The following is a 27997-nucleotide window of genomic DNA, read 5'->3' as shown; positions in this document are numbered from 1 at the left end:
AAATGCCCTATGAAATGGGAACTCAGAGAGGCTCACAGACCTGGAGGTCAGAGATGACCTCTTCTTAGAGCTGGGCCTCAGCTAAACAGGCGAAGAGGGAAGAGACGGCAGGCGGGGATGGTGGGAGATGGGGTCGGGAATAATAAAGCGTTAGAATTGTGCACCACATGTTCTGTTTTCAGAATTCCTTGAATGTGGAGATAGAGTAAAAATAAAGGTTATTGTTCCCTTCAAGGTGCTAGGTTTTTAATACAATTTACCCTAACAGTCTAAGTGTCTATGACATTAGAATAACGGTCACAGCAAATAGTGAAAAAAATGATCAGGATATTAATTCTAAGTGGTGGTCTAAGTTCAGCCCCCCATTCCTCTAAAACTAGCATCAGTTTGTTTTTGTGAGCTTGAATTTTAAGTATAAAAAAGGAATGGATAAAAGGAATTTTTTAAAATGGTATTCTGGTTTTGGGCTGTTTTGTTTGTTTGGTTTTGTGTGTGTGTCTGGGTGTCGTGTTGGGAATTGAACTCAGGGCCTCACACTTCCTAGACAAGTACTCTACCACTGAGCTACAACCCCGCCTCTTGATATATGGTATTTCTCATGGTCGTGTTGTCACTGGCTTGATAAACAGCTAAGAATAAAAAGGGCCTACTTAATTTAAACACTAACACTGTACTATTTTTATCTTGTTGTCATATATATCTATTAAAATGACATCTGGACTACCTAAAACTTATGAGAACTTATATTTAATTTAGCTATATGTAAGAAGGAAGCAATACCAAGAATTTAAAAATTATCTTTCATGTGTTTCAGTATAGGAATATTCAGATATTTCATAATTGTGGAATTATTTCTAGATTAATTTTCAACAAATGTAAAATGAGTTGTTAAAAATGTCCATTATGAGTCCGGGGATTTAGGTCAGTGGTTTTGCCGCTTGCTTCGCAAGCACAAGGACCTGAGTTCGGTCCCCGGTACCAAAAAAAAAAAAAAATTTCCATTATGTTGCACAATTTATAGATGAAAATATGAGCTAATTTTATCATGTGACAGAAAAATTGAACTTGTGAAGAGCAAATATTTGTACATAATTTCTAGTAATTAAATATAAACTAGTTTATCTTACAAGAATACTGTACTATAAGAAAAATGTATTGATGTGTCATTTCTTCTTTTTTTTTTAGACAAGGTCTCACTAAGTTGCCCAGGCTAGGCTCAAACTTGCGATCTTCCTGCCTCTATTTTTGTCAGTGTGAAGCAACTTCTCTAACCTGGGATTGAAAGCATCCAGGTGGGCTTCAGTATTATTCCAGATTTTGCAGTGAGCCGCTGGGTGAGCAATGCTGCCACTTCCTGAGACTGAGAAGATAAAAGAGGAGACAAGTCCTGTTTTTCTTCCTCCAAAGAAGGGTTAGGATTGAGAAACCCAAGCCAGGACAGGAGAATAAAAAAAAGAGGTAGTAATCCTCCTCACAAATCAAGGGTTATTACCGTCACCCCTGTAATAACATGAAACAGATTAGCAAGAGCAAAGAGCGAGCACTTCTGTTCAGATTCTTCTTGGTCTCTTATGCAGCATCCTTTCCTGTAGCTCTGACAAAAGATCTTTCTGAAATGGGGGTCTTAGGACCCATAATCAGATGGGGGAGGTCAGAGTGTCCTCATGGCCACAGAAAGGTGGAAGAAAGTTAAAGCAGTATTTTTAGGTTTTATGGCTGGCTTTGGGGATGAAAGGTGTTCTGCTTTCTATGGCCTGCTTTGGGAAAGAGGAAATCTAGTTTCTGTGCCTGTAGAGGGCCAGAGGGAAACATTGGTTCTAAGGCCTTTGTTTTGGGGGTTCGTTTTCTGAGCCCAACACTGATACTCAGTGAAGATACAGGACTGCAGATGGAAATTGGGGAGTCATTGTTATATGGGTGTTAAGGTTGTGAGGGCAGCTGTATTTGAGACGCTTTCAACTATAGGGTGACTTTATTTGTATTGCTTATGTATGTATGTATGTATGTATTTATTTATTTGCAATACCAGTGATCAAACTCAAGACCTTGAGCTTGCCAGGCATGTGTGGCACCACTGAGCTACATCCCTGGCTCTATAGGATGACTTTAAAGAGGAGAGAAAAAAGATTATAGGAAAGTGTCCTTATGCCGCACAAACATTTGGAGTTGAAAGAATGAGGGGAGAAAGTTTAAGCAAGAAGAGGAGAGCCAATAGACCATCATTGATCCTGGGTCAAGAAAGCTGGAGTGATCTGTATGTCAGTGTTTGACAGTGACAACTGAGAATTAGCCACTAGATTTGAAAGCCTGAAGGTTATTAATGAATGTAGCAAGGCTAGTTTCATCAGAGTGTGTGGACACAAACTGGACAGGATTTGGTCCTAGAGAAAATAGGATGTGAGGAAGTGTAGATATAGCTAGAAGTAATTTCTGCTTCTTACAGTTCACATGTTACATAATTACATATTCAGATAGCACTGCTAATGCCGTAAGTCCCCCACTTACAGACATTCGAGTTGTGAACTTTCACAGGTGTGCTGTATAAGACTCACTTTGTGGGCTTAGGATTAGGGTTAGGTTTAGGAACGAATCCAATTTACAAACATTTCTCCTGGAATGAAACTTGTGTGTAAGTCAGGGACTTAACTGTAATAACAAAGAACTTTCATAAACAATTAAAGGGAAAACAAAGTATATTACTTTGATTGTATTTTAAGTACTTGTAATACTTACTAATCACTTAACAGGGATTCACTGTGAGAACTGTGTCATTAGGCAGTTTTGTTGTTGTGTGACTATCATAGAGTGTGCTTACACACTCTTCTAATAAAGAACAGAAAAATAAGATGGTATAGCCTACTTATACCAGAGATGGCCTACTGCATCATTGTCCTGTATGGTATATGTTATATGCCATCATAAATTCAGTCCGCTGTACATTCAGTCTGTTGCTCCACCAAAATATTGTTACATGGTATGTGGCTGTACTAAGTCTCATGCCAATATTAGTCCACTTTATATCTACTTCATAGAATATTCAGTTGAGCTAAAATAAATGCTAAGTCTCATTAAAGCTCCTGGTACTAATTCATTTTATTATTTCCTGTGGGATAGGGTGAAGGAAATCTATAGGAGTATGTAAGTGTAAGTGTTGGATGACAATGTGGAGAACACATTAGACATAGCTGAGGTCAAGTTCCAATTTTGATGTTCAGTAGCTGTGGAACCCTGGCACTTAACAACCTAACTCATTCAGCCCTATTTTCTCAAAGATAAAATGCAGACAATAATGATACATGGATAAATTAAGATAAAATATCTAAGTATTTCACGATATGAGTCATTTAGTAAGGCCCCCTTAAGTGGGAGTAAATTTGTATTCCTATGAATGCTGTCTTGTTCTTGAATGGGTATGCAATGTAGTAAACAAGATAGGCTTATCAATTTGCTAAACACTATACAACCTAGTAAACAAAAATCTTCTAATAAAGATCAGAAAACTGAGATGTCAGAGACCAAACCATACCTTGTAAATCAGTTTTGGGTTCATCTTATTTTGTATATGTTCATTTCTCTTGTTTCCTTCCCTTTAGTAAAGTGTAAGCATCATCATTAAATCTGCAAGCTCTGTAGAATACATTTGTGATCTCCATCACCTGGAATTAGCTTCACATTCTACTTCCATCTTCCCATCCTGCCCACTCCAATCAGCAATGTGCGTTGACTTTCCTGGGAATTAAGCACTTTTCTAAACAACTTACAGCTATTACATCATTCTCAGAAGTATGTTGTTCAGTGATGTCGTCACTGTAGGAACACTATGGGTGTGCTTACACAAACCCAGCTGGTACAGATGGAGCACCAACCTGACCTCTTGAGAGAAGCAGTAGACTTGGTAATCATGAAATATCTGAGGATACTGCCAGTAGAACATGACATACTGTTTTGCAATAAACTTTTCTCTAACAAATAGGAGTACATTGTAAAATTTTAATTAAAAAGTATACAGTAGTAAAGCAGTAACAGTCATTTATTATCATTATCAAATATGTGCTGTACATAATTATATGTGCAACACTTTTGTACCACTGAAAACACAACAGGTTTTAAATTGGCATCGCCACACACATGTGGATGATACATTATGCTGTGACACTGTGATGGCTATGATGTCACCACATGATGGGAACTTTTTAGCTCTATTTTAATTTGTTGGGACCATCATGCTATAAGCAATGCATAATTGACCAAAGTAGCATTGTTATGTGCACTTGACTGTAATCCCCGCCATTTGTACAGATGAGGAAACTGAGGTACAGAGAGGCTAAATGACTTGCTCAGCGATGACACTGTTGGTAAATGGTGGAGCTAGAATTCAGTCCCAGGTAAGCCACAGTTGCCACTCTTTAGCCCAGTTCCACTTCAGGTGAAAAATATGGGTTTAGATTGCCACAGCTTTTCAGTGATGCAGATAAGGAGGTAGGACCAGCCCTTCTCATTTGGTCCCTAATTTGAGAAACCGAATTTCACATCCCATCTCCAGCCACCGGTCACTCAGGTAGGTTGGTGAAAACATTGAGAAATACAGCAGTCACATTCTCTTAACTATGCATGTGAGTCCTTAAGGTACGAGATTTGAGAATCAGGTTTTTTGGTGTTTATACCCAAACAAGGAAGAGTCATTGTTATATTTAAGACATTTACAAAGCTCTTAGATGCTTGAGAAGAAAGCTAAATTAAGTTCTGAATTGCACTCTGCCCTGGATGAGAAAGTTTATATAAATAGAATGATTAATATACATGTTCTTGATGACATAACTTTTCTTCTGTGTACTGTTAATCACCCAATGTGAGCATTTCCATCTGATATAAGCTATCAGTCTAAGTACAACATATTGTAGGATTCAGTAAGTTACACAACAACCAAGATACTGCTCTTTTCTTCAGCAGGTATGTTTTTTTCTTTTCATATCCAGCAGTTAGTAGCAGGGCCTAAAGCCCTTAGTTACAGAACAAAGTGGCCTAGCAGTAATGGAGCCTGCGTGAGACTAAGAGAAGAAGAATGAACCTTCCCTGTGAGCTTCCTGCCTAGATGCAGGTGCAGGAATCAGGAGGTCATGAATAATGCATGACATGCAGATGAGATGGTGCTTTCTCCTACTGGGGCTTTGACTTTGCTACCTGCCTGGCTGCTATATGTGGAGAGAAGGCTGATAGCAGAAAGTGTCCCCATGTGAAGACCCAGCACATGAAAATTCTGTCTGTTCTTTTGAAGAAATAAAATGGCTGAAGGGAATGCTTTTGTTTTGTTTTTTGGATGGAATAAGCTTCAGGTTATCAATGTACTGGGACATGTTGATTTATTTTTTTAATTTAAGAGATCTTACAAGTATTTGATCATACACATAATCAGAAATTCTTCTAAGATTTTCCTAAGAAATTATTTTCCTAATTTAACTGCTCTGCCACTAGAGAAATTATCCATTTATGGCATCAGACCTGTGATCAATCAAGTTTTTCTAAATGATGCAAATGCCTAGAAAATATTGTTATTATGGATTAAACAAGGCCATTTTTCTCCAGCGATATATATTTATTTTTTTAATTTTTATTATATTTTATTTTATATATATTTACATTTGTATATTTATAATTTTTATTTTATATATATTTTTATTATATGTATTTATTTTATTCTTATTTTAATTATTTTAATTTTTATATCGTAATCAGCTCAATGAAAGGAAGCTTCCATCATCATACTTGAGTGGGTAGAATTACCATGGTGAAATGAAACAGTTCTTTTGTATTTTTAGGGTTAGGATACAATAAAAGGGGTAAAGAGGTAAAGGATATAGAGTAAATGAAAGAACTGTGAGAACTTGGGGCTGATTACTCCTTGACACTTTAACAGGATTCTCATACCTCAGGGAGGGTACAGAGACAATTCAGGGGGTTTCTTGCATTTCCTTTAGGTCAGGGTGCTTTATCTGGGGAGAAATTTTTTGGCTCATGTCCATTTTGAGGATTATATTTCATGCAGACAGAGGGAAAGAGTTGTGCTACTTTTTCTGTAAGTCTTAATGTGTTCTTGTTGCATGTTTCTCTCTTTCTCTCCATATCCCTTTCTCTCACCTCCGTTTCTTTCTCTCTCTCTCTTTCCTTTTCTCCCTCTAATTTGAGGTCCTGGAATATGAGCCGGCTTTCATTTCTAGCTGAGTCTGTCATTTCCGCTAGGCCCCAGTTTGGCCAGATGCCAAGACCAACAGGTGATCCTTGTAGCTGCAAAACAGCAGGAAGTGGGCCCCGCTTGAATGAGGCAGTTCACCAGAGGGGCTGTCTGGCCTCCCTCCATCTTTCTGCATAATTAACACCCCCTCCCCCATGCCGAGCAGAAAATCTGTGCTGAGCAGCTGAACTGCAGCAGCCATTGAGAAGCCTGCAAGGAAAAGAATGTTAATAAGGGATGCTGGAAAAAAATCAGCCTTTAGAGTGCAAAGTGCAGTTGGGCCTGGGAAGGGACTGGAACTGCAGTATCTGTTTTGACCTGATTCTCACTTGCTAACACTGAGGAGGAACTGAGGTTTTAAAGAACCTTGGAGCTGTTGGTTACAACTGGACATGGAACTAATTTAAAATCCTCATTTATCTTTCTGGTCTTGTGAATAAAAGTTACGTTGAAGCACAAATTTTGAAGATACTCTAAGCTAAAAGACTGTGTAGAGCTCACAAAGCCTGAGAAAGATAGACCAGAGCAGGATGTTGGCTCCCAGGAAGCTGGAAGTAGGCAGCTGGCATAGTGTTTTGCCAGTTGGTGACTCACGAAAACATGGAGGTCCAGCAGCTATCATCTGATTAGAGGCCATGGGCAGTTCCTGGAAGCTTTCAACTGCAACCCTGAATGGCACCAGCCCCGGAAACTTGCCAAGCCTTATATTCCTCAGTTTTGAATCAACTCGCCTTCCTCAGAGCCCAGTTGTACAGTGTCGCTTCCAGAAAGCCTTTCTCCCAGAAATACCTATTCAAGCTTTTTCTCTCAGCCCCAAGATAATGTTTCTGCACACTTGGGTAAAGTTTTGCTTTCTGGGGTTTCAAATCTAGAAGTCAATTTAAGATTTGACTCTTTGCTGTCTTTGTGTACCCCTTTCAGGAACAGGTACAAACTGAGCTCACGGGGGACAGGAACCGTACTTGTTCCCACTCTGTATCTGGCAAAGATTAGGCGCTCAGTCACTGTTCAGTTGAATGATTTCATCAGGTCTTTGTGATACAGAAAATGATACCAGAGATGAAATATCAAAATATTGTATCTCCTAGCCTGTTACCTGTCTGATATGCGAAGCTCGTGTTCTCTTAAAATACAAAGAATGAATTCTAGGAACAATGGAGGTTAAAAGTAGGAAGATATTTATTGATAGAATAGCTCCTGAGAGGCTACCAGGGACCCAAATGAGTAGCCAGGGACCCTACTTCATAGAGGAATTTTATAGAGCAAAACCCATGTGGGTACAGTGTGGAACTCAGCCATGATCAACCAATAAGGTTACAAGTATAGTCTCTTAGGTAATAGTGGTCCACTTGGGAAACAAGTCACGTAATAAGCATGGATGGAAGGAACAAAGACTTCTTCTAGGAAATGATGGATCCAGAGGTCCTGGTCACCTACTAAGGTGGCTGATGTCTATCTAGACTTCATTAGGCTCCGTGTTTATCCTTGGAGGAAGTATACAAGTCTGTCATCTTGCCTTTATCTTGAGGCCCAGTCTCCAACAGATATGTCTCTGGCCGCACTTGTGGTGTGTTTCACCTTTGTCCTGACTCTCAAGGACAAAGCCCTATCTGACTGCCTTATAATATGTCTGCCTGCTCAGCTATCTATAAGATTTGAAACTGGTGTTCCTGCCTTTGGTAGCTTCCCAGTAACCAGGTGATAACAAGGCCCTTGTTATCTTGAGAGAGGTAAAGAAGGAAAAAGGCCTGCAGATTTGTGGGCATAGGAATTTACATCCATTTATTAGGCAATCAACTTCAGGGCATTTTATCTGAAACAAACCTTAAAGCAATTATTTCTAAAAGAGGTACTATTTTTTTTCATTTGCAATCAGGAATAGGCTTTTTCAGTGATTGTATTACTCTTATTTACTTACAGGGTACATCCATCCCCAGTATCAAGGGTCCGGGGAAATCGAATGAATAACCAGAAGTTTTCTTGGTGAGTATGCAGTCTTAAGTTCTGGTTATTTTTAGTAAGTCTAGTCTAGGTGAGTTTTAATAAGGCTATGTTAAAGAGAATTATTCCCATTGTTATATAGAGATTATATTTCTAAATGGACTATGCAGTGTCCATTTCCTCTGAACAGTTCTAAAGAAAGTCATATTTCCTTTTCAGCCAAAACTCTTACCGAAAACTATGAATGGAACATTTTCTTCTAACAGATATGATCTTGTTTCACAAGATTTTCAACCATAACCTTTAAAAAAAATGTTTCCCTATTTTTAGTGAAATTTACTCAACAACCAAGACTTTTCTCAGGTACCGCCTTCACATGCACATGAAGATTTTCAGTTACTTAGTGTGTTATAATTAATTTTGGTGATTACTATTGAGGTAATTCCTCCCACCCTGGCTTTAGCCTTAAATATCTAGGGATATTTTTTTTTAATTTTGGAGCATATTAAGATCTTTAATTGACAAGTTCTTGAATAAAATTATAAACGGAACTTAATGAAACAATCTGAGAAGTATTTCAACCACAAAATATTGATTATTGAGTCCTTGAAGCAATGTAAAGGTTTTTATAAATATTCTTGGGAAACAAAGAAAATAATATGGGTTCTGTTTATTTACATTACTGCATTCCACAAAATTAACCTTTCAGCATGTTATCAATAAAAGGAGAGAAAAAAGAATTGAGCTGTGCAGTATGCTGTTACAAAGATCCATGGAAATTTACAGATCTCCATTTATTGTACCTAGAATAGGATTCTGTTTAGAAACTTTTTTTTAAGCATGAGAACATGATTGCCAAAGATTGAGCTTCCAAATTATTTTTATTCCTAAATCAGGATTATTTTTAGATACAAAATAATGATACTTTGAATTTGAATAGTACCTAATCAGCTTGCCTCCCTTCCCCCATTACATCTAATTAACCCTCACAATAGCTTGGAGACGTTGTTAAATATTACGCTTTTCTTTTTCACAGAGAGGGAAATGGAGCACAGAGGATACAACCATTTACTTACACACAAAAGCTAGGGCATCCTTCCTGGCCTCTCACGATAGCTAAAGCATATTGTCCCCTGTGAAACCTGGAAAGCTGTGGGAATAGTAATGCTGTTGGTCATTACATGGAAGGAAAGGCAAAAAACCAGGTCTCTTTTTGACTACATGGAATTTATAACTTCTCAATACAAGGCATATTGTGCTAAAGAAACTTCATTACATGTACAGAATGCAAGATACTCAAGTAAGCAACATGAGCCAAGGAATAATCAGTCATGAAATTCAGTTTCTACTTCTTCCTTCTCAGAAGATCTGAAACACTGAGTAAATAATAGATATTCTTTTCTTCCCTTTTTCCTTTCTGGACTACTGGAGTAATGCTAACCTGTTTCTTCATAATTCATAGCAAATTATTTAGTTAGTAACTGCTTTTCTCTCCAGAGAAGTAATCCGTGAAAAACAAAAAAGATTTGGCCTACTAGCCTTGAGAATACTCAACTTTTATTTATTCAGCAACATTTATGTATAGTACCAGACACTAAAAGCACTAGGTTAGAAAGATAAATGAGGCATGGTTTGGATATTCTCACAGGGTTGTCTTGTAGGGGAGAGGTGTGTAGGTGTCAGTTGGGGGCGGTGTGATGCTCTCCCATCGCTCCTAGGTGCATACATGGCTATCACACACGCGTGCATTATACGGTGAACACATAGTATACAGTATAATGCAATGTAACAAATACTCTGTGGAAATGTATTTATATTGCAGTCTTTGGAGGAGAAATTATTAACTCTACTTAAGACCAGTTTGAGAATGTATCATAGGGAGAGGAGAAAATGTAAACTAAGGAAGAGACTTAGAAAATTCAGAGAAGAAAGCTTTTGAGTAAAGAGCTAGAATTAGTAGGGAAAGCAGAGTTGAGCTAATGCTTCCTTTATAGATTGAAGCAAGACATATAAAGTCCTAGAGACATTTCTGAGTTAACTATAGCAAGAGCATGCATGAATTTGATAACATATATTTTATTTGGTCAGGAGTTAGCTAAAATTTCTGTGATATATACCACCTTGAATCTTCCTTAGGTAAATACTGTGAGACTCCTTCATGGAAATAAATCACCTGGCTAGAAAAAAGCCCCGTGAATCACCCAGGATCTCCTTCTAGTGAAGTGATAAACAAGTGATATTTTTCATTAAATACTGACTGAAAAATTCAGAAGGTTTAAATATTCATCTAGTGCTGGAGAAGAAGGGAAAGGGATAGTTACTTTCCTCAGTGTAGAAGTTCAAGAAAATTTATAGAGTTAGACGTCAAGTTCATCACTAGCTTGTCTCTGGGTTGAGTTAGATCTACAAACACATGCTTGAGAGTTAGAAATAGTGATTTTATGAAGTAGGTTAACAAATGCTCGAATAAGCAATTAAAATTTGGTTAAAGATGAGAGGCCTTAAACTTATTAGATTATATATAGTAATGCATGACATTTGGTAGATTCAAGACGTCAGTGGCTGCAGTTGACATCTACCCAGCCAGTGTTTATTACTGAGTAAAGAGAGTTTAAAATTTTAAGTAGCGTTTGTCTTTGCATAATGTTCATTCAAGAGGTGGCATCAGCTGGCCTCTTTTGTGTGGTAGCATTTCCTCTGGAGCCTAAGAAATGTGTGGACAAGAAACTGCCCAGGACAAACAAAATCTGCTAGAACCCAGAGAAAATATGCTAACAGTCTACCTATCCAGGGAGGAGATGCATTCTTCAGGGAGGAGAATGTACTGGTTTAGGAATTAAAGAATAACAGTGAGAACTTATTGCAGATTGTATTAACACCCCAATAAAGAATATCAAATCACTGCACAAGTTGCTTACTATAGAACTGATCAAAGGCAGCAATTCAGTCCAGATATAAACTCTGTCAGAATGCCTTTTCCCCAGTGCCACCATACTGATAGGAATATTTGTTGAAGATTTGATGAACCATGTGAATTTCTTTGTTTTATGCTTCAGGCCTCTTCTCTTTTCATTGCCATGGGCCCTAAGTAGACATGACAGTGTCTTCCTTTGGCCAATAATTGTTGCAGGGGAGAGAAAGAAATCTTTTCCTTGTACCCATTTTTGGTTCATTAGCTGGAGCCCTGTGAATTAGACCAAGGGAAGACAGGTTAATAAGAGAAAAGGAAAGAAACGTACATGAACACAGAGGGAGTACCCAGAGCTGAGTAGTTTGGGGAGGCGGTTAGGATTTAGGCTTAGGCAACATCTTCACGAAATAATTTTTTTTTTTTTGCGGGGGTGGGGGTGGGGTACCGGGGATCGAACTCAGGTCCTTGTGCTTGTGCAGCAGGCGGCGAAACCACTGAGCTAAATCCCCGGCCCAACAGTTTTTGTTTTAGTGAAGTGATAAGATAAAGGAAAAGGACTTTTAGGGGTGGCAAATTATGAGAAGTAAAGAATGCAGGAAACCACTGGGCAGGTTAGGGATGGTTAGTAAGATTTGTTGTGTCAGTTCTTCCTGGGTTGATAAGGAAAATTGTCTCTCATGATTAAGAATTGTCCTGGCCTCCCTGGCAAGAAAGGGCAAGAGTAGAGTTTTTTTTGGATCTGTTCTTTGACTTGTCTTTAGCTCATAATAATTCCTATGCCAAACTGGCATATTTTGGGGTAGCATATGCTGTCATCCTTCATCATCTGACCTTTTGTGAGAGCATTTGCCACTCTTTCTTGCATATAATATAACCAGAAGAAAATGCTTTGCTCCACTTGGGGCAAAAAAGGGAATTCCTTATTGGAGGAGTGATGTGAATATGTACAGATATTTTTGCATAAAGCTATCATATCCTGATATCAAACCCACAGAAGAGTGCCTGTTTCTAATTCACAGTCTGCTATCTTATTCCTGAAGATGGGGTATGAACCTGGAATCTGTGGAATTCCAGTGGAATTTTGGTGTACATGTGTAGACAAGAGCAAGAAGGACTGTGAGGGGTTTAGTGGGGAGTATCTGTGAAATGGACGTTGAATTGAAATAAAGCTCCAGAACTGTCCAGGATCAGTGTGTGTGCACATCTGTGTGTGCTCATGTTTACTATCTCGTCCTTTCCTCTCTCCTCTGGCCTGTTTGCTCCACCCTGCTTCTTTCCTACAGGTGCACAGGACTTGAGCACCTGCTGTTTGGCATTGACGGCAGTGGTGTTGTCCCCAAAACACTGTTACATAACAGTGGCAGTGGGTGCCACATAATGGAGACTTCACGGGCTGTTTCTATGACACCGAAAATAGAGCATTTGTTTATTAATGGAAATAGTCATCAGTAAAACAGAAGTAATTTTCTCTAACCAATTGTATGCTATCACAACCAGCCTCAGTTATAGTTTATTTCTTACCAATATGCCTGAGATTTTTTTAGAGCCATATATACAAAAAAGTTCTAATTTTAATAAAGTCTCTAGGCAACTTATGATACAGTCTGGATGTGAATTACATTTAACATTTGGATATGTAAAAGTTTTGTGTAACAAATTTTTGTAGAGGGCAGGAAGAGCATTTTCACACTTTGATGTTTTAATGTTGAATATATAGTGCTACAGTGAACTTAAATATTTATATGCATAGAGCTGCACATGTTACATATGACTTTATGGAATCTTTTTGAAGGATATAGCTAGGGTGAGTTTTTGCCATAAAAATAAGAACATTCTTTTTTAAACTTTTTCCCATAATAGAGAAAGCACTGAGATTGTTGCTATCAGAAAGCTGATTCAGAACCAGCCCTTTAAGAAGGGACAGGGCATTTACAAATTGTCAGTTTCAGAGGTGTCAAGGAAATACAAGCATCATGAAGTTCAGATCGGCCTCCTTACTTTACATGTAAGGAATTAGAGGCCCCAAGACAAAAAATGTAAGCTGTCAAACCTGGGCATAAATCCAAGTCCCTGCACACCTGTCCAGTAGTCTTTCCACCATGAGGCAGTTGTCTACCAGTATGGAAAGCAAGAGAAATGCTACAGATAAGTAAGATGAATGTTTAATTCATCATGAGTTAAGCAGAAGGATTTTGCCTGGGCTGTTCCCATAGATCAATGTGCTGGGCACGCGGGAGAGATAGGAAAGACATGATGAAGACGTGGCTGTTCACACTAAATATGTGGCAGTTAACTGCCTGCCGGAATGTTGACTCATCATCTTGCAAACCCTTGCATACTCAATATGTATACATAAGATTGATTGTGTTCTTTTAATTACCAGAGTTTTCCACACCTTGCATCTGGACTTAAAGAGGAGAAATTTATGACATTATATGTGGACATTAATATATGAAAATTTCTGTTTTCAGAGTGCCTGGCCTTTGTGTGTGTGTGTGTGTGTGTGTGTGTGTCTCTCTGTCTGTCTTTCTTTCTTTCCTTTTCTTTTCCTTTCTTCTTTTTTTGTCTGTTTTAAACTATATATATATATATATATATATATATATATATATATATATAAAGTTTGGTAAATATATATATATATATATGTATGTATGTATTGGTAAATAAGTAATGGGTTTGCCTTTAGGTTTGGTTTGGAAACATGCTCCTCCAGATTTGGAAACAGACTTAAAAACTGGGCCATAGTTGATGTAATCACAAACCACTGTTGCCCATTTCCTGCATATTTACTAAATAACATAAAAAGAAGTTCTGTCAGGGTGCACCCATATCTTGAATTCCTCCAAATTCTCATCTTTTATTGCATATGCCATATGAGCTATTTAATTCTTTAATAACTTCAACTACCTCCTCAAATGTAGCCTGGTAACAATTACGTGTACTTTAAACTTGTGATCCATCTTCCAAATTGACCTTATGAAAGAACTTTGGCCTGATTTTTAAAAATTCACTATGACCCTGAATTTCAGCTAGAGAGACCTCTGTGGGATCACATGCCTATTAGTATCAACTGATTTTTTTCTTTAGTGTTGCTTTTGTCACAGTAAAGATGATTTAGGAAAGGAATTAAAGTAGGTTATTTTTCTGCAATTATCTCCCTAATTATAGGAGAATTAGGGCTAAAAGATCATGCTGTGCCTTAAAAGTCACACTTCTGAGATATTTTTCTTTTAAAGGTCCATGAATATTTTTTAGCAGCCTATAGCTCTAGCCCATAGAGCATTATATTAAAAATCTGATAACATGAAACTATAGAACATCTCGTATATTCTTTGTTGATTCTCAGAACTGTAGTTAGGTGTAGCACTATAATGTAATAAAACATCTGTGTCATCATACCATGACCAAGAGATATTAGTTGTCAATGTAAAAATGACTACTTTTTTATATTTCTGGAATTTGTACCATATTTGCATATAATCATTATTTTTAGGCTGATTTTATACAGCAAAGAGTATTTAAAATTCACAATCTGGAATCCTGATTTACTCTGGGAAAGCTGCTTAGAGGTCTGCTGCTTACAGGTTTAAATTTCATCACAAATTATTGTCTTATAGCATTCCTCCCTTCTTTTTAAACTTTGATCAGATGTTTGAAATAATGATCATACTATAGTGAAACATGGAGACCCAGGGGAGTCATTAACATAGGATACAGAAAATTCTGTCTTGATATGAAAAAATATATGTTACTCATAGTACCACTCATGTTATAATTAACATATCAAATTAAAATGAAAGATGCTAGTTTTTATATAGCTTAAGAAATTCATTGTTTTGTAGTGTTATTCAGTAGATACATTTGACTTAAAAAGTTGGCTGTCAATTATGAACCATAGCTGTCTTCTAAATACATATTTGAAAGAATAATGATTAAAATTAAAGTCCAATCAAAATCCTAATGTGTTCATAATACCCTGGGAATTCTGCTCAGGATAATAAATTTTTTAAAAATTATTTTATTGGTACATTTTAGGTATACAACACAATTACATTTCTCATTGGGAACTTGTACATTTACATGATGCACCTTGGTTCTTATTTTTTCCCCATTCCTAGCCCTCCCTTCACCCCCTCCACCCTTCCCTCTTTACAAAGACTTTATTTCCATTTTTTCCATTTCTCAGCATTTTTCCTTTCCCTTCTTTCCTTTCCCCTGCCCCTCCCACTACCCCTACCCCTTTGGACCTTTTCATCCTATTTTGCATTATCGATTATTCATTCTAATCATTGGTACATTTTAGGTATACAATATAATGACATTCATCACTGGAAATTTGCACCTTTACATAATCTCTCTTGGTCCTTATTTTTCACCCTTGCCCAGCCCTCCCTTCAACCCCTCCATTCCTCCCTATTTACAAAGATTTTGTTCCTGTTTTTCCATTTTCTCATATTAATTCCATTCCCATCTTTCCTTTCCCCTACCTCTCTCACCTCCTTCCCCTTTGCCCCTTTAAATCCTATTTCACATTACCTATCATACATTTTAGTCCCCATTTACACTTTCAGTTTCTCACACCAGAGAAACTATTCGGTATTTATATATGTGTGTCCTATTTATTTCACTTAAGAGTATCAGGATAATAAATTTTAAGGGCTCTGTGTAATCATGTTCCATATACCAGAAGTTTCGTTTGGGTTTTAAACTGTCAGTTACTTTCTCAGTGTCATCTTTCTAACCAAAGGTTTCTCTGTAACTAGCAATTTTAAGATCAACTAACTGTATTCACCCCGTAAATATTATTTTTCTCAGCAGACCACTGATTTTCATAAAATTTCTTAGTCATTTTCTTAGAGTTGGCTATTTATTCCATTCCTCGGTATAGCATTGGATCACCTAAGGTAAGAGTAGTACCCTCATAATTAATATACTTCTCATAATCAGTTTTATAAGTACAACAGATAGTGTATATATCAAAAACTTGAAACCAAGCTGGTGTACCCCAGTGTTGCTCACAGGTACAGAAGCCCACAGCTAAGAACCAGCAGGAGGACAGGCTGCCTTTCTGGAATCAGCTGTCCACCTGTGGCCAGTATTGCTGTCTGAATTTTCATTCAGTTTGGTCAAATGGGATTCTTTTGCTGGAAGTAATGGAAACTCACTGAATCTGGATGCCTTAAGCAAAGGTAATTTTCAAAAGGATACAAGGAGAGTGGAGCCTCAGGAAACACAGGAACCAGGACAGCACCTGGGACCCAGGAGCAGAATTTAGAGTACCTCAGCTCCAGCTCCATTACATCACCACCCAGAATCACTGTTAAAGAAACCTCGGATGACTGGTCTCAGCCTGGGGACAGGTGCCCAGCCCTCTGCCAGGGTGGGGATGGGGGTGGGGATATTTGATTAACAAGCCTGAGGCCACTTGAGGGAGAAATAATTGCCAGAGGAAAAGATGGTCTTAGTACCAAAAAATGATAGGAAAAGACTGCTCTTCATAAACTAGCACCATCAATTGGTCCGTCTGTTAAAACTAAAAACTGTCACTTAGGATACCAACTTTTCCAAAATTATGAACTTTATTTTTTTGTATTATTTTCTATTTTTTATTGTATGATGCACTTTTACTAGTATATGTTGGCGATACATGACAAAATTATGCACTTTAATATTTTCATTTTGCAACCATAATTTTCTCTTGTTTAACAAAGGTACGCTAATAACTAAGGTGTGTGGCTTCTCTCAGGTCTTCTTGGTTGTTGAATAGGCAACACATAAAGATGTTTAGTCAAAATACACTCTGACCCTCATCTCCTTGAAACAGAGCGTTTGATCCTAATCACCTAGACCCATCATTTCTTCAAAATCTTGCTTTGAGTCATATATTTAAAGATACATCCTTTAAACCTAAGTGTATGTGGTTATTGTGTTGATATATAAAATAGGCAGAAAACAGAGGCCCTCCTATAAAATACATAAAGCTTATGTCTACAATCTTGCATTCTGCTATAAGCTTGTCACTTACACTAAATTTGTTTGTGTGTGTGTGTGTGTGCGCGCACGTGCGTGCGCGCGTACGCACCAGGGTTGGAATGCTGGGTACTTCACACATGCTAGGCACACATTCATGACTGAGCTATATCCCCAGCTCCTAAATTAGTCTTCATGTCCTCTGCATTTCACATTTCTCTTAAGTAAATGAATGAATGATGCTTGACCCAAGGTATTAAATTGAGGTATTAGGAAGAGTGCCTAAGAGACAGTATTCTTCATAGTATAACCTTGGAAGAAAGTATGTCATAAAACCAAGGTATTAGCCCACAATGGAGTTTAAACTGTACATGAAAGAAGACTCTTTACTACCACTCAGGTGACTCAGTGACACACCCACCACTTATTACAGCCTCAAATGAGGTTGTAATTTACACCTCTTTACTCTAACAATTCAGAATGGGTGTGTTTAAATTGGACTGTGGTTCCAAACATTAGGTAAATAAGTGTGTTAGAAAGGGCACATACAACATCTAAGCTGAAATAAGGGCGGTTTAGCCGGTTTCCTTCAGTTTCAGTGAACACCAAATAAACCAGAAAGGTAACTTTTATAGTAATAATTTTCATGTGATTATTATATCTTCTATAGTATATGTGGTGTACCCTTATAAATGATCATATCAGGTTACAGCTTGTAGAAAAGCAATGATTCAGTCGCCCATAGTATTGATGTCATTATAAAATACCGGTCTCTCCAATTCCATCTATTTTCCAATTCCTCTACTCATTCTCTTTTTTCTCAAAAGTCTGTAAAAAAAAGGGGGGGGTGCATTACTTTTCTTGGTATTTGTAAGAACAGAGAAAGAAAATACCTTACTATTATTTTTCACTTTAGACCTGAATTATTTTGTGTTCTTTGAAGAACCCTGTTACTTAACTGAAGAATGAACTGATTTCTTACAGTGAAAGAGACTTACAGTAATCTTCCCCACACTACACAGGCTGAGAAGTATTTATTTGTAAAAGACAAGGGAGTACTGAATTATATTGGAGGTAGGAAACAAAAGGCCAAAGGCAGCCATGTTAAGAACAGAAGAAGTCTACTGCCACCTAGAGGTAAAAGGTGATAAATTCTGAGCATGCACTGTGATTACTTAAGAAATGATCTTTAGAGTAGATGTAGGATGATCCTAAAACTGAAATGCAGCTGGATGACTAAATCTCCACCTGTAAGTGGGACTAGATTCAATCCATCCCTTCCACCACTCCCATTGTAGTGTGCCAGTGAAATTATAGTGACTTCAGTTGGTTTTACCATTTTTGCCCATAGCAACAGATTACTAAGTCACTGGAAGTCCTCCTCCTGTGTGACACAGTCTCAGTGGTTTGGAAGCCACCATTACACTGGCTGTAGAGAATGTCTGTTCTACACTCCAGGCTAGCTTTTTCAAATACTATGTCAGAGGCTCTATTGAGACCACACTTTTCATGGTATTGTGTGGCTGGTGTGCCTCCTTTCTCCTGGGAAGTGGCAAATAGCAAGTGGAACATATGAGAGAACACGAATAACACGATCAGGCCCTGAGCCTCACCTGAGTTAGGCTGATACCTCAAACTATGTGCAGCACCAGTGTCTTAGTTACTTTTCTTGTTGCTGAGACAAAATTACCCAATACCCAAAGTTAAAGGAGGAAAGGTTTGTTTGGCTCACAGATCATAGAGGTTTCAGCTCACAGGTGGCCGACTCCAAGGCAAGGTGGCATGGCAGAGGGGCATCACAGAGGAGAAATAGTTCATAGCAGGCAGAAAGTAGCAAGGGACAAAGGGGGGACCCTCTTTCTGTCCCTTTTTTCTTATCTAGGCTACCCACCCTTAGGGCAGGTAGCACTCACACCCAAGGTGGGACAGCCTTAATCCTACCCAGAATTATACCAAACCAATCAGTAGTAGATCTAATCCAAAAGGTACAAAGAGGGAGATACAAAGGAGTGGGACCAAAACAAGTCAGAAATCCAGAAAGGCAGACATTAAGTCCTGTAGTTCCATGTCCAGTATCCCCTGCAATCTGTGGCAAGATACAAACTCCAGAGGGCTTGGATGGCTCTGCCCCTTTAGCACTGCAATTGGTTAGCTTCCATGGCTTCTCTGTTGGGCCGGTTCTGCTCCCTCCTTGCAGTTTTCCTCAGACAATCTGTACATGTTCTGGCTTCTCCAAATGGCTGGGGCTCTACTGCACCTGTAGCTTCACACAGTTTTGCACACTGCCCTCTCAGGGGCACACTGCCTGGCCTCCCAGGCCTTCTTCTGAAATCTGGATGGAAGCCTTCCCGACCCTACATCTCTTGCATTCTGCGTGCACCGAAAGCCCACACCATGTGTATGACACCAAGGTATGCTGCCAGCTGGAGCAGTAGTCAGACTTCTTTCTTGGCTGTAGAGATTAATTTACTGGATCAATGAGTACTCTGAACTCAATCCAGAAGAAGAGGTTATCTAAACCACTGCCATTGTGGATCATGGTGCTCTGGGGCTTTCTTCTCAAAGCAAACTCTTTCACCTGTGCAACCTTGAGGCTGCAAAGGCTGGAGTCCTGCTGTTTCTTGTGATGTTGTCAGGCCGTCTCTTCCATTGTCCTGTTGCTTCTCAGCAGCCAAGTTCTCTGCTCTATCTTTGCAGGCCACAACTCTACTGGAGCTTCCTTTCTTGCCCAACTCATGTTTTAAATGATTCTACTGGGCTCTTTGCTCTTGATTCTCCACATAAATCTGGCTAAAATCCCCCAACAGCAGCCATGCCACTGGCTTAATATTAGACTACCTAGAAATTTCTGCTGCCAGATTAATTAGTCTGCTGCCTTTATTCTCAATCTCAGGCAAAGTCTGAACATGAGCAAAATGCAGACAGACTTTCTGCCAAGGCGTAACACACATTGTCTGGAGCCCAACAGCCAATGTAGTCATTCTTCCCAGCAGAAGCCCCCTGAGGCTGGTCTTTACCAGCATCATTTCTATAAGCATTCCAGTCTTCTGAGCTCTGACCAGAATCTCCCATTAAGTACATCTTAAGGTATTCCAGGGCTGCTTCTTTACCCAGCATTTCCAAACCTTTCCAAACTCTTCGCACAAGCCAGTTCCAAAGGCTCTTGAACCACATGGTCAGGTATGGTCACAGCAATGACCCCACTACTCTGGTACCAAATTCTGTCTTAGTTTTCTCATTGCTGAGAGAAAATTACCAGATGCCCAAAGTTAGTGGAGGAAAGGTTCATTTGGCTCACTGTTCGTAGAGGTTTCAGTTTATAGTTGACTGGCTCTAAGGCAGGGTGCATGGCAGAGAGGCATCACAGAGGAGAAACAGTTCATGGCAGGCAGAAGACAACAAGGCAACAAGCAACAAACAAGGACCCTCTTTCTCTCCCTTATATCTTATCTAGGCTACCTACCCTTGTGGCGGGTAGCACTCACACCCAAGGTGGCACAGCCTTAATCCTACTCAGAACTGTGCGAGACCGATCAGGTGGACTGATTCAGTAATCACACACCTTTGATCTCAGCATCACACACTCCAAATCCAGCCACCTCCAAAAAGCCCACCTATGACTGCATGAGGCGTTGGGTGGGTGGGTGGGTGTCATCTAGACAAAAGCCATAACAACCAGTGTCTAGAAGCATATGTAATTGGTATGCTGTCCTTTGGGTTATTAGGAATTGACTGTATGTAGCCCTAATTTAAAAAAAAAAAATTGTCAGGATTTTTTTTGATGGAAGATACTTGGAAATAAAGAAACCTAAACAGCCAGAAATCTTGCGCTGTTCACTCTGTGTTCTATGAGAAGGATGCTCCCAAGAACACTAAAGCAGAACAGACGGCCATGGAGTGATGAGAAGATCTAGAGAAAGTATGGAAGTTTCCACGTCTGCCTCTCTGTCTTCTGAGTGGGAGACTTGATTGAATGTTGATGATTGTGATGGTATTCAGAAGCGAAGGACTTCAAAAACTACCAGAAGATACCAACCATACCTTTTAGCAAATGAGAAGAGCAATCATAGTATTTCTTGTTTATGTTAAACTCTTCTGCTTTTATAGAATGCTTTAGCTGAATCTCCTCTGCTGAGCAGCTTTGTGGACCTTCATCCACTTGCCATTTTTATCTTTTCTCAGCCAGTATTTAATTCTAATCAGTAGTTTAAGTATTTAGATTCTATTTTGCTTATAAACTGGCCACTTTTTAAACTCCTGAAATTATCTTTTATTAAAAAAAAACAAACCCTCAATTACTTATCACTGTTCCAGAATATTTGTGGAGATTCCTTATTCCCTTGCTCAGTAAAGTTATCATGGTAGGCAGTCCACTCTTCAGGCCTCTGAGGACAGCTCATTTAACAGGACAGCAAAGCTCTTGCTCTCATGGAGCTTACAAGGGAGCACAGGCACAGTACACCAGCCAATGTCTAGTGATGCTAAGTACACTGACTGAAATGTGGCTGCAGATAACGAAGCAGCTAGGGGCTTGGTCAGAAAAAGCCTCTTAAAGAACGTGAGGTGGAAGCTACAAGCTGATGGACAGGAAGGGGCCAGCTGCAGGGGGATCTGGAGGAAATAATTCAGGTGCTAGAAACAACTCATGTGAGGGGGGTAAGGGAGATTGGTGGACTTGAAACAAAAAAAGGCAAAACAGGTCAGAGTAAGGGAAGTTGGCAGGAGCAGAAACATGGTCTGCAGTGTGGGTATAGCGGGAGCCATGAAAGGCTTGGAGCAGGAGAGTGAAATGATTGAGTGATATGTTCAGGGCTTCATCTGGCTGCTCAATGGGGATAGGATTGTGTGAGTGGAGGCAGAGCAATGAGGAGGCTGTGTCTGAGGCAGAGGAGAAAGATGCTGCTGGCTTATACTACAGCGATATCAGTAGAAAGAGCTTTGGATGAAATGGGTGTACATGTGAAGGTACCTATATGTGGAAGGAAATGAGGAAAGGAGAAGAATTGGAGGATGATGTCTAGTTTTTGGATGAGCAACTTGTGTTTGTGGTTGGGACCTTGGAGGAGAGGCATGTCTATAGTTTAAAATACAGGCACCATTGACATTAAATGATATTAACCAAGGGGGCATATCTGTGTAAGTATCAGTATTAGATGATGAGGGACAGAAAAGTTTTTGAGATAAAGAAAACATAAAGATAAAAAATTTTGCAATCAAGTTGGTGGTTCTACAAAAGCACAGAGATGCAGCCACAAATATTGCAGGTAAATCGAACAAAAATTATTTCAGGTGCACCTGAAGCCACCTACATGAGTCCTCAGTGTATAAAAGACTTTAAGTTTCAGCCCATTTCTTTGTCCCACTTCCACATATTACAAATGGCCCTTCGTAAAACACTGCCACCTACCCTCAGTATGTTTAGCCCGGGGCTGCTTGGTTAGACACTCAATTCCAACTAAATAAGTCTCTCTTAATACATGAGAACTCCAACCCCCCCCCCCATACCAAGTACCCTGATCTCTTTCATGAGAAGATTCTAGCACTGAAAGAACCCCTGAATTTGTTCATATCCCCAAAGCTCAGTTTCCTTACCATTTACTTCTGCAAAGTGTCCCAAGCTAGAAAACTCATACTAACTCTGTCAAAACCCATATATATTTAATTCCAGCTCTAGCACTCCTCTTCCTCAATATTTTTCGGCAACATTGACCTTCTTCACCCTGTATGCCCTCATCATCTCTTACCTGAAGTATCACTCTAAGCTCCTACCTGCTCTGTATAGATTCAGATTCTTTCTACACCTCAATTCAGTTCTCACCATGCCTGCAGTGATCATTATGAAATGCAAATGGATGTTCCCTGTCTTTAGAACTCTGCTCTGATTTGCCATCATTTACAAATCCAAAGCCCTGAGGAACAACTTGCAAATAGATGAAGCCTTTTGCTTTGCACAGTTCTTCCTCATTTCCTGTCTCACTTCTAGAAATTTTTCATCGCGTATGGACCCTCCCTTACAGCCACACTGAATTTGTTACATTGTCCAAAACACCTTGGTCACCAAGGAAGCCAATTCTAAACAAAGAACTTAAAAATTTCTCAGAAGACTTCCTTACAGGTCCTCCTCCCACCTCTTCCTTTATGATTGGAGGCCACTATGTGTACCACCGTGTTATTGCCTTTGTCATAGTTTATTTTACTTACTGGCCTGAGCATGGTGCTCTTCCAGCCTTCTCCCCAAGACTGAGGCCCTCCAAAGCGAGGATCGTCTTTTCCTGGTTGGGAGCACAATGTGTGTACAGCAGGCTTAGTGCACAATGATGAATTTTAAAATCTTCACCTTGTTGGTGGGGGAAACTGAAGCTCAGAGAGCTTAGGTAATTTTGTCTTAGTGTTTTCTTTTCTGCTTTTTGATGGCTGGCTATCTCTCGCTCCTTAGTATTCAAAGAAAAGTAGAAATATTTAGAAGGCAATGAGAAGTTTTCTCATATTAGAAACATTTAAACATTGGTTACATCATCTTAGCCATTTTTCTGTTTATAATTATTAATGTTTAACAAAATATTTGAAGATAGAACACAGACCTGAAGTTTGGAAGCCAAAATTTGATACCTGTTCTGTCATTCCCTAATCATGTGATTTGGGAAGAGATTGAATCCCTCATGCCTGCTCTTGCTTACTTATTTCACAGGGATGATGTGATAATAAATGAGATTATGTGGGAAAGTACGTTTAGCCATAGAAGGCAAGATGCTATGAAATACTTCAGTGGTATTGTCACTTTTCACTTTTCTCTAAATGTAACCTTCCTAATTGATGCTTTAAAAACTGGGTAACTTTCTTTTCTCATCTTGTTTCTACAAACTATGTAGTATAAAGGATTAGGGTTTCAGGTGCTACCTCCGTCTGACTCTTGTGGGCCTCCTTCTGATCTATTTGATCCTGAATTCCATTATGAGGCTTACATTAACACTGTGTCTCGGCTTTCTTCTGCCTAACAGTTCTTCAAGAATGAGTGTAAAAAGCTTGATTAATAAAAACTTGCCCTTTCATATTACTTAGTCCAATAAAAAAAGATAACTTCCTGGATGGGCTTTGTGTGGACAACTTTTTTGTTTTTAATTCTTTGCTTTTGGAGTGAGCTAATTTAAATGTCTTTTTGTTTCTGGTATACATTAATAGATTAGGAAATGAACCTTGTGTTTTTCATTGTCATGCCTTCCAAAACACAAACACCCTCAACTATCACAACTCTGGAAATAGGATTTGGAGCAACATATAAATTCTGGGTCTGGGGTTTAATAGGATTAAAGCATATAACATTTTACATGAACAAAGAATAAATATCATATCTTTTTTTTTCTCTTTAGTCTGCTAGCTGACTCAACAGGTACTGAATTTTAAGTGGCACTGTGCAGAGTGCTGGTCCATGTTGGTAAAAAGAGTTAATCATTTATCTTTCCAAGATCTAAGAAGCCAGGCCTCCCCAGGATGGGAGCAAGCTGTGGACCTAAGGTCCCAGAGCATGCATTGAAAGGTCCTCCTAATGATAATAACCTGAAGACAGTTCACTCTCCAGGAAATGACCATCAAAGCAAATCTACTGTTTTAATTGGCCACAGAGGGAGATGTAGCCTCTGAAGTACTGATTGTATATTTTTTTTATCCTCCAGTTATTTGTTTAAGTCCTCTAAAACTGACCTAGGGTGAAGAAATACAAAGAATAGGAGTCCAAGCATCTCAGTGGAAGAAACAAGGCTTTGGAATCCAGGGATGCTGGTTCTAATCCTGTCTGCTCTTGGCTTTTGACCTTAAGCAAGTCATCAAACTCAATACCAATTCCTTGGGGGTTAAATAACAACAAAAATATCTTTTTCCAGAGCTTAGCAGATTGAAATTTAAATGATTTGTCATAGCTCTACCTGTCATTACAAAATACCATAGACTGAGTACCTTAAATGACAGGAATTTGTTTCTCACACTTCTGGAGGTTGGAAAGTCCAGTATCGAGCCACTGGCTAATTCAGTTCCTTGTGAGGACTTGTCTTCTTGGATTGCCTTCTTTATGTGTCTTGACAGAGTATATATAGAGCGAGCTTTGGTCTTTCTTCCTCTACTAGAAGGACACTAATCCCCATCCAGTGGCCACAGCCTCATAACCTCAACTAAACTGAATGACCTCCCAAAGGCCCAGTCTTCAAATATTATCACATTGCGGGACAGGGCTTCTATATATGCATTCTGAGGGACACAAACATTCAGTTCATAATTATTAATTCAAGTTCACAGCAGAATCATATATGTTAGTTATTTTCATTACAGTGCCGACTCTTAATTATCATTAAAACCAATCATCAAAACATCATGTGTGTCTGACTTTGCCTTCTGTGTAACAAAGGAAGGAATCTGATAGGCGATTAGAAATAGGCCTTGGAATCAATAATTTGCTCCCAGGCATCCTGTTACATTGCTGGTAAATAATTCAGCCCCTAGTAGTAGAGGTAAATCTCCAGAGTGATTCTGCACAAACTCCTCATTTTCTTCACTTCCCTAAAGGGAAACAATGAAGAATGATTTCACCAGAAATGGAGAGTGAATCACTCATTAGCACCACTTTTCTAGGATATTTTATATTCTTAAGCTTTTTATACTTTCACACAGTTTCAAGTATGCCATTTCATTTATTTCTTACAACCATTCTGTGAGATGTCTTGAAAGATGTTACTAATCTTTAAAATCAAGAGAGGCAAAATAGAGTAGGGCTTAAAGGATTAATCTGATTATTTTCAAGTCTCCATTACTACATAGTAACTCCACAACCTTAGGCAAGTTATTTAATATCTCTGCCTCAGCTTCTTAATCTATAAAATGGGGCTTCCTAATAATAGCTGTCTCCTGATTGCTATAAGGATTAAATGTGTTGTCTTACATATAAAGCTCTAAGGACAGTATTTAGCAAACTCCATAAATGTTGATCATTGTTACAAAGAAATGCAAGACTAGTTTATATAGTGGCATAACTAATATATACCTAATATTATTCTTCAGTGTGTTATCACTAAGCTGACATGGGCTTATCTATCTACATCATCCCTCTTATCCTCTCTTCTTCTTTTACATAACTTAAGTGTGTGCATGTCAGTATGTATGTATGCCTCTCTTTGGGACTGTAAGTCCCCAGCATGTAGCATAAAACCTGGCCCGTAGTAGGCTCTTAAACATTTGAAGAAGTAAAAAAGATAGGACATGTCTAAACTGAAGTATCGTGATTCTTCCCATTCCAACTCTGAAACTAAACCACTCTTAATGTTTTAGAAAGACACACAGAACTTGAATGTTTTAAGACTTTCCAAGATTTACTCTGAGAGTAATTAAAGTAGCTAGTTAGAAGTTTGTCATATTTTGAGTACCTTCCATGTGCCAAGCACTGTTCTAAGGCTGGGAATCTAAAAGTATCTTCAAGGAGCTTCCATCATGGGGGGACTCACACTCTCACGAATGAGTTAACAAAGTTATATTATTGCTATGTGCTGACAGTCTCTTATAGAGATAATGTCACCACTTTGTCACAGGTAGGTCTTCCTGTGTCTCACCAGTTTAATGTATTTAGCTATTTCATCATGGCTCTGGGACTAAACCTTGTTCAATATGAGAAATTATTTACATTTTTTCACTTCATTTGCCCCTTCATTGCTTCTCATAGTGTGCTTACTACAGATGAAAAGAGGAAAATAGTTAAACTAATCTAGTCCCATTGTTGTTTGCCACATGTATACATATATGCTAGTAATATGGGGCAATAGATATAACACCCAAACCTGCTGGATAGATGAAACGCAAGTTCGTGTTCTCTAAAATCAAAGAATGAATTCTAGGAGCAACAGAGGTTAAGAATAGGAAAAACTTATTGAGAGAAAGATAGCTTCTGTCTGGGACAGAAGGGGGACTGGAAAATGGGTTGCCCACCCTGCCGCCTTTCAAAGGTGTTTTATATGGCAAAGCCATAAGGTGAGTCGGGTAAAAAATGGGACAAAACTATAAGACCCAGTGAAAAATTACAAGGTGGGCATGAGGTGGGACAAAACCATGACCAACCAATAAGATTATAAGCACAGTCACCCAGGTAATATTGATTAAATAGGGATCAAAAAGGGAAACAAGTCACATGCAAGGAATTTCCCATTTAGAATATCAATCACTGCTATCTATCTCTAGGGGAAGTAGTGACTCATCTTTTCTTTTTCATAATGCTAACCAGTGAATGTTCCACAGTTGTTCTCTATGTTGACGTCTCACTATGTTGGCTCCTTGAGGGCTGGCACCTTGAGGGCAGCCCTGTCTGTCTGCCTAGAAGATATTTAATTAACTTACCTTTCTACAATACTAGGAATTGTGGTGATAGAATATTTTTGTTTGTTGGTTTCATGTATGGATCTTTACAGCTGGAAGCCACTCCACTGTGAAATAATTTAGAATGCTTATTTTTCTCTGGGTCAAAAGACTTCATTTTGAAGGCACCAGACATTCTGTCATGGCCTTTGGCCCCATGCATGCAGCATGTACTGCTATACTTGAAATGTAAATGTGATACATCACATATCAGGCGACTGTGAACTGGCATTTTCTACTGCTATTGATTCAGTTGTGTAGTGGCATGTCCTTGACTTTGGAGCTTTCAAACTGGTGAGAATGTTGAAAATAACATTAAGTGAAATGAAAAATCACTGTGCTACTTTTCCTTGGGGTCATCTAAAGCAGTGCCTTGGTTTTGCAAGTTGGTACTTATTAATAGATTTGGATGCTTGTTCTAAAAATTACATATGTGTAGAACAGTGACAGATGTTGACAAAAGAGCATTTCCTTTTTCTTTTGCACTAAGGACTTTGACCTAGGATGTGAGATACAGTCATTCTTGCGTGTGATAGCTTCTCACAATATAAATACAA

The 27997-nt window shown here is 38.7% G+C and overlaps 1 protein-coding gene across 11 annotated transcripts in view; it reads left to right on the top strand.

The window, feature by feature from the left end:
• Klf12 (KLF transcription factor 12) overlaps positions 1 to 27997 on the top strand; it is a 663664-nt gene that overhangs the window by 577255 nt on the left and 58412 nt on the right. For all 11 annotated transcript variants that reach the window (XR_015443733.1, XM_087193027.1, XM_087193026.1 and 8 more), the window contains one exon: positions 8150 to 8212. Coding sequence is in view for 10 of the 11 variants with exons in the window: in XM_087193027.1 (XP_087049153.1) it covers positions 8150 to 8212 (63 nt within the window). In the remaining variant the exon portion in view is untranslated. The remainder of the gene's footprint in view (positions 1 to 8149; positions 8213 to 27997) is intronic.

Source organism: Heterocephalus glaber, unplaced genomic scaffold (genome assembly GCF_053883595.1).
Source record: "Heterocephalus glaber isolate CG9 unplaced genomic scaffold, H.glaber_assembly_v1.0 deba00001577, whole genome shotgun sequence".
Taxonomy (NCBI): Eukaryota; Metazoa; Chordata; class Mammalia; order Rodentia; family Bathyergidae; genus Heterocephalus; species Heterocephalus glaber.
Note: the sequence above shows the minus strand (reverse complement) of the source record. Positions and strands in the feature narration are given on the sequence as shown.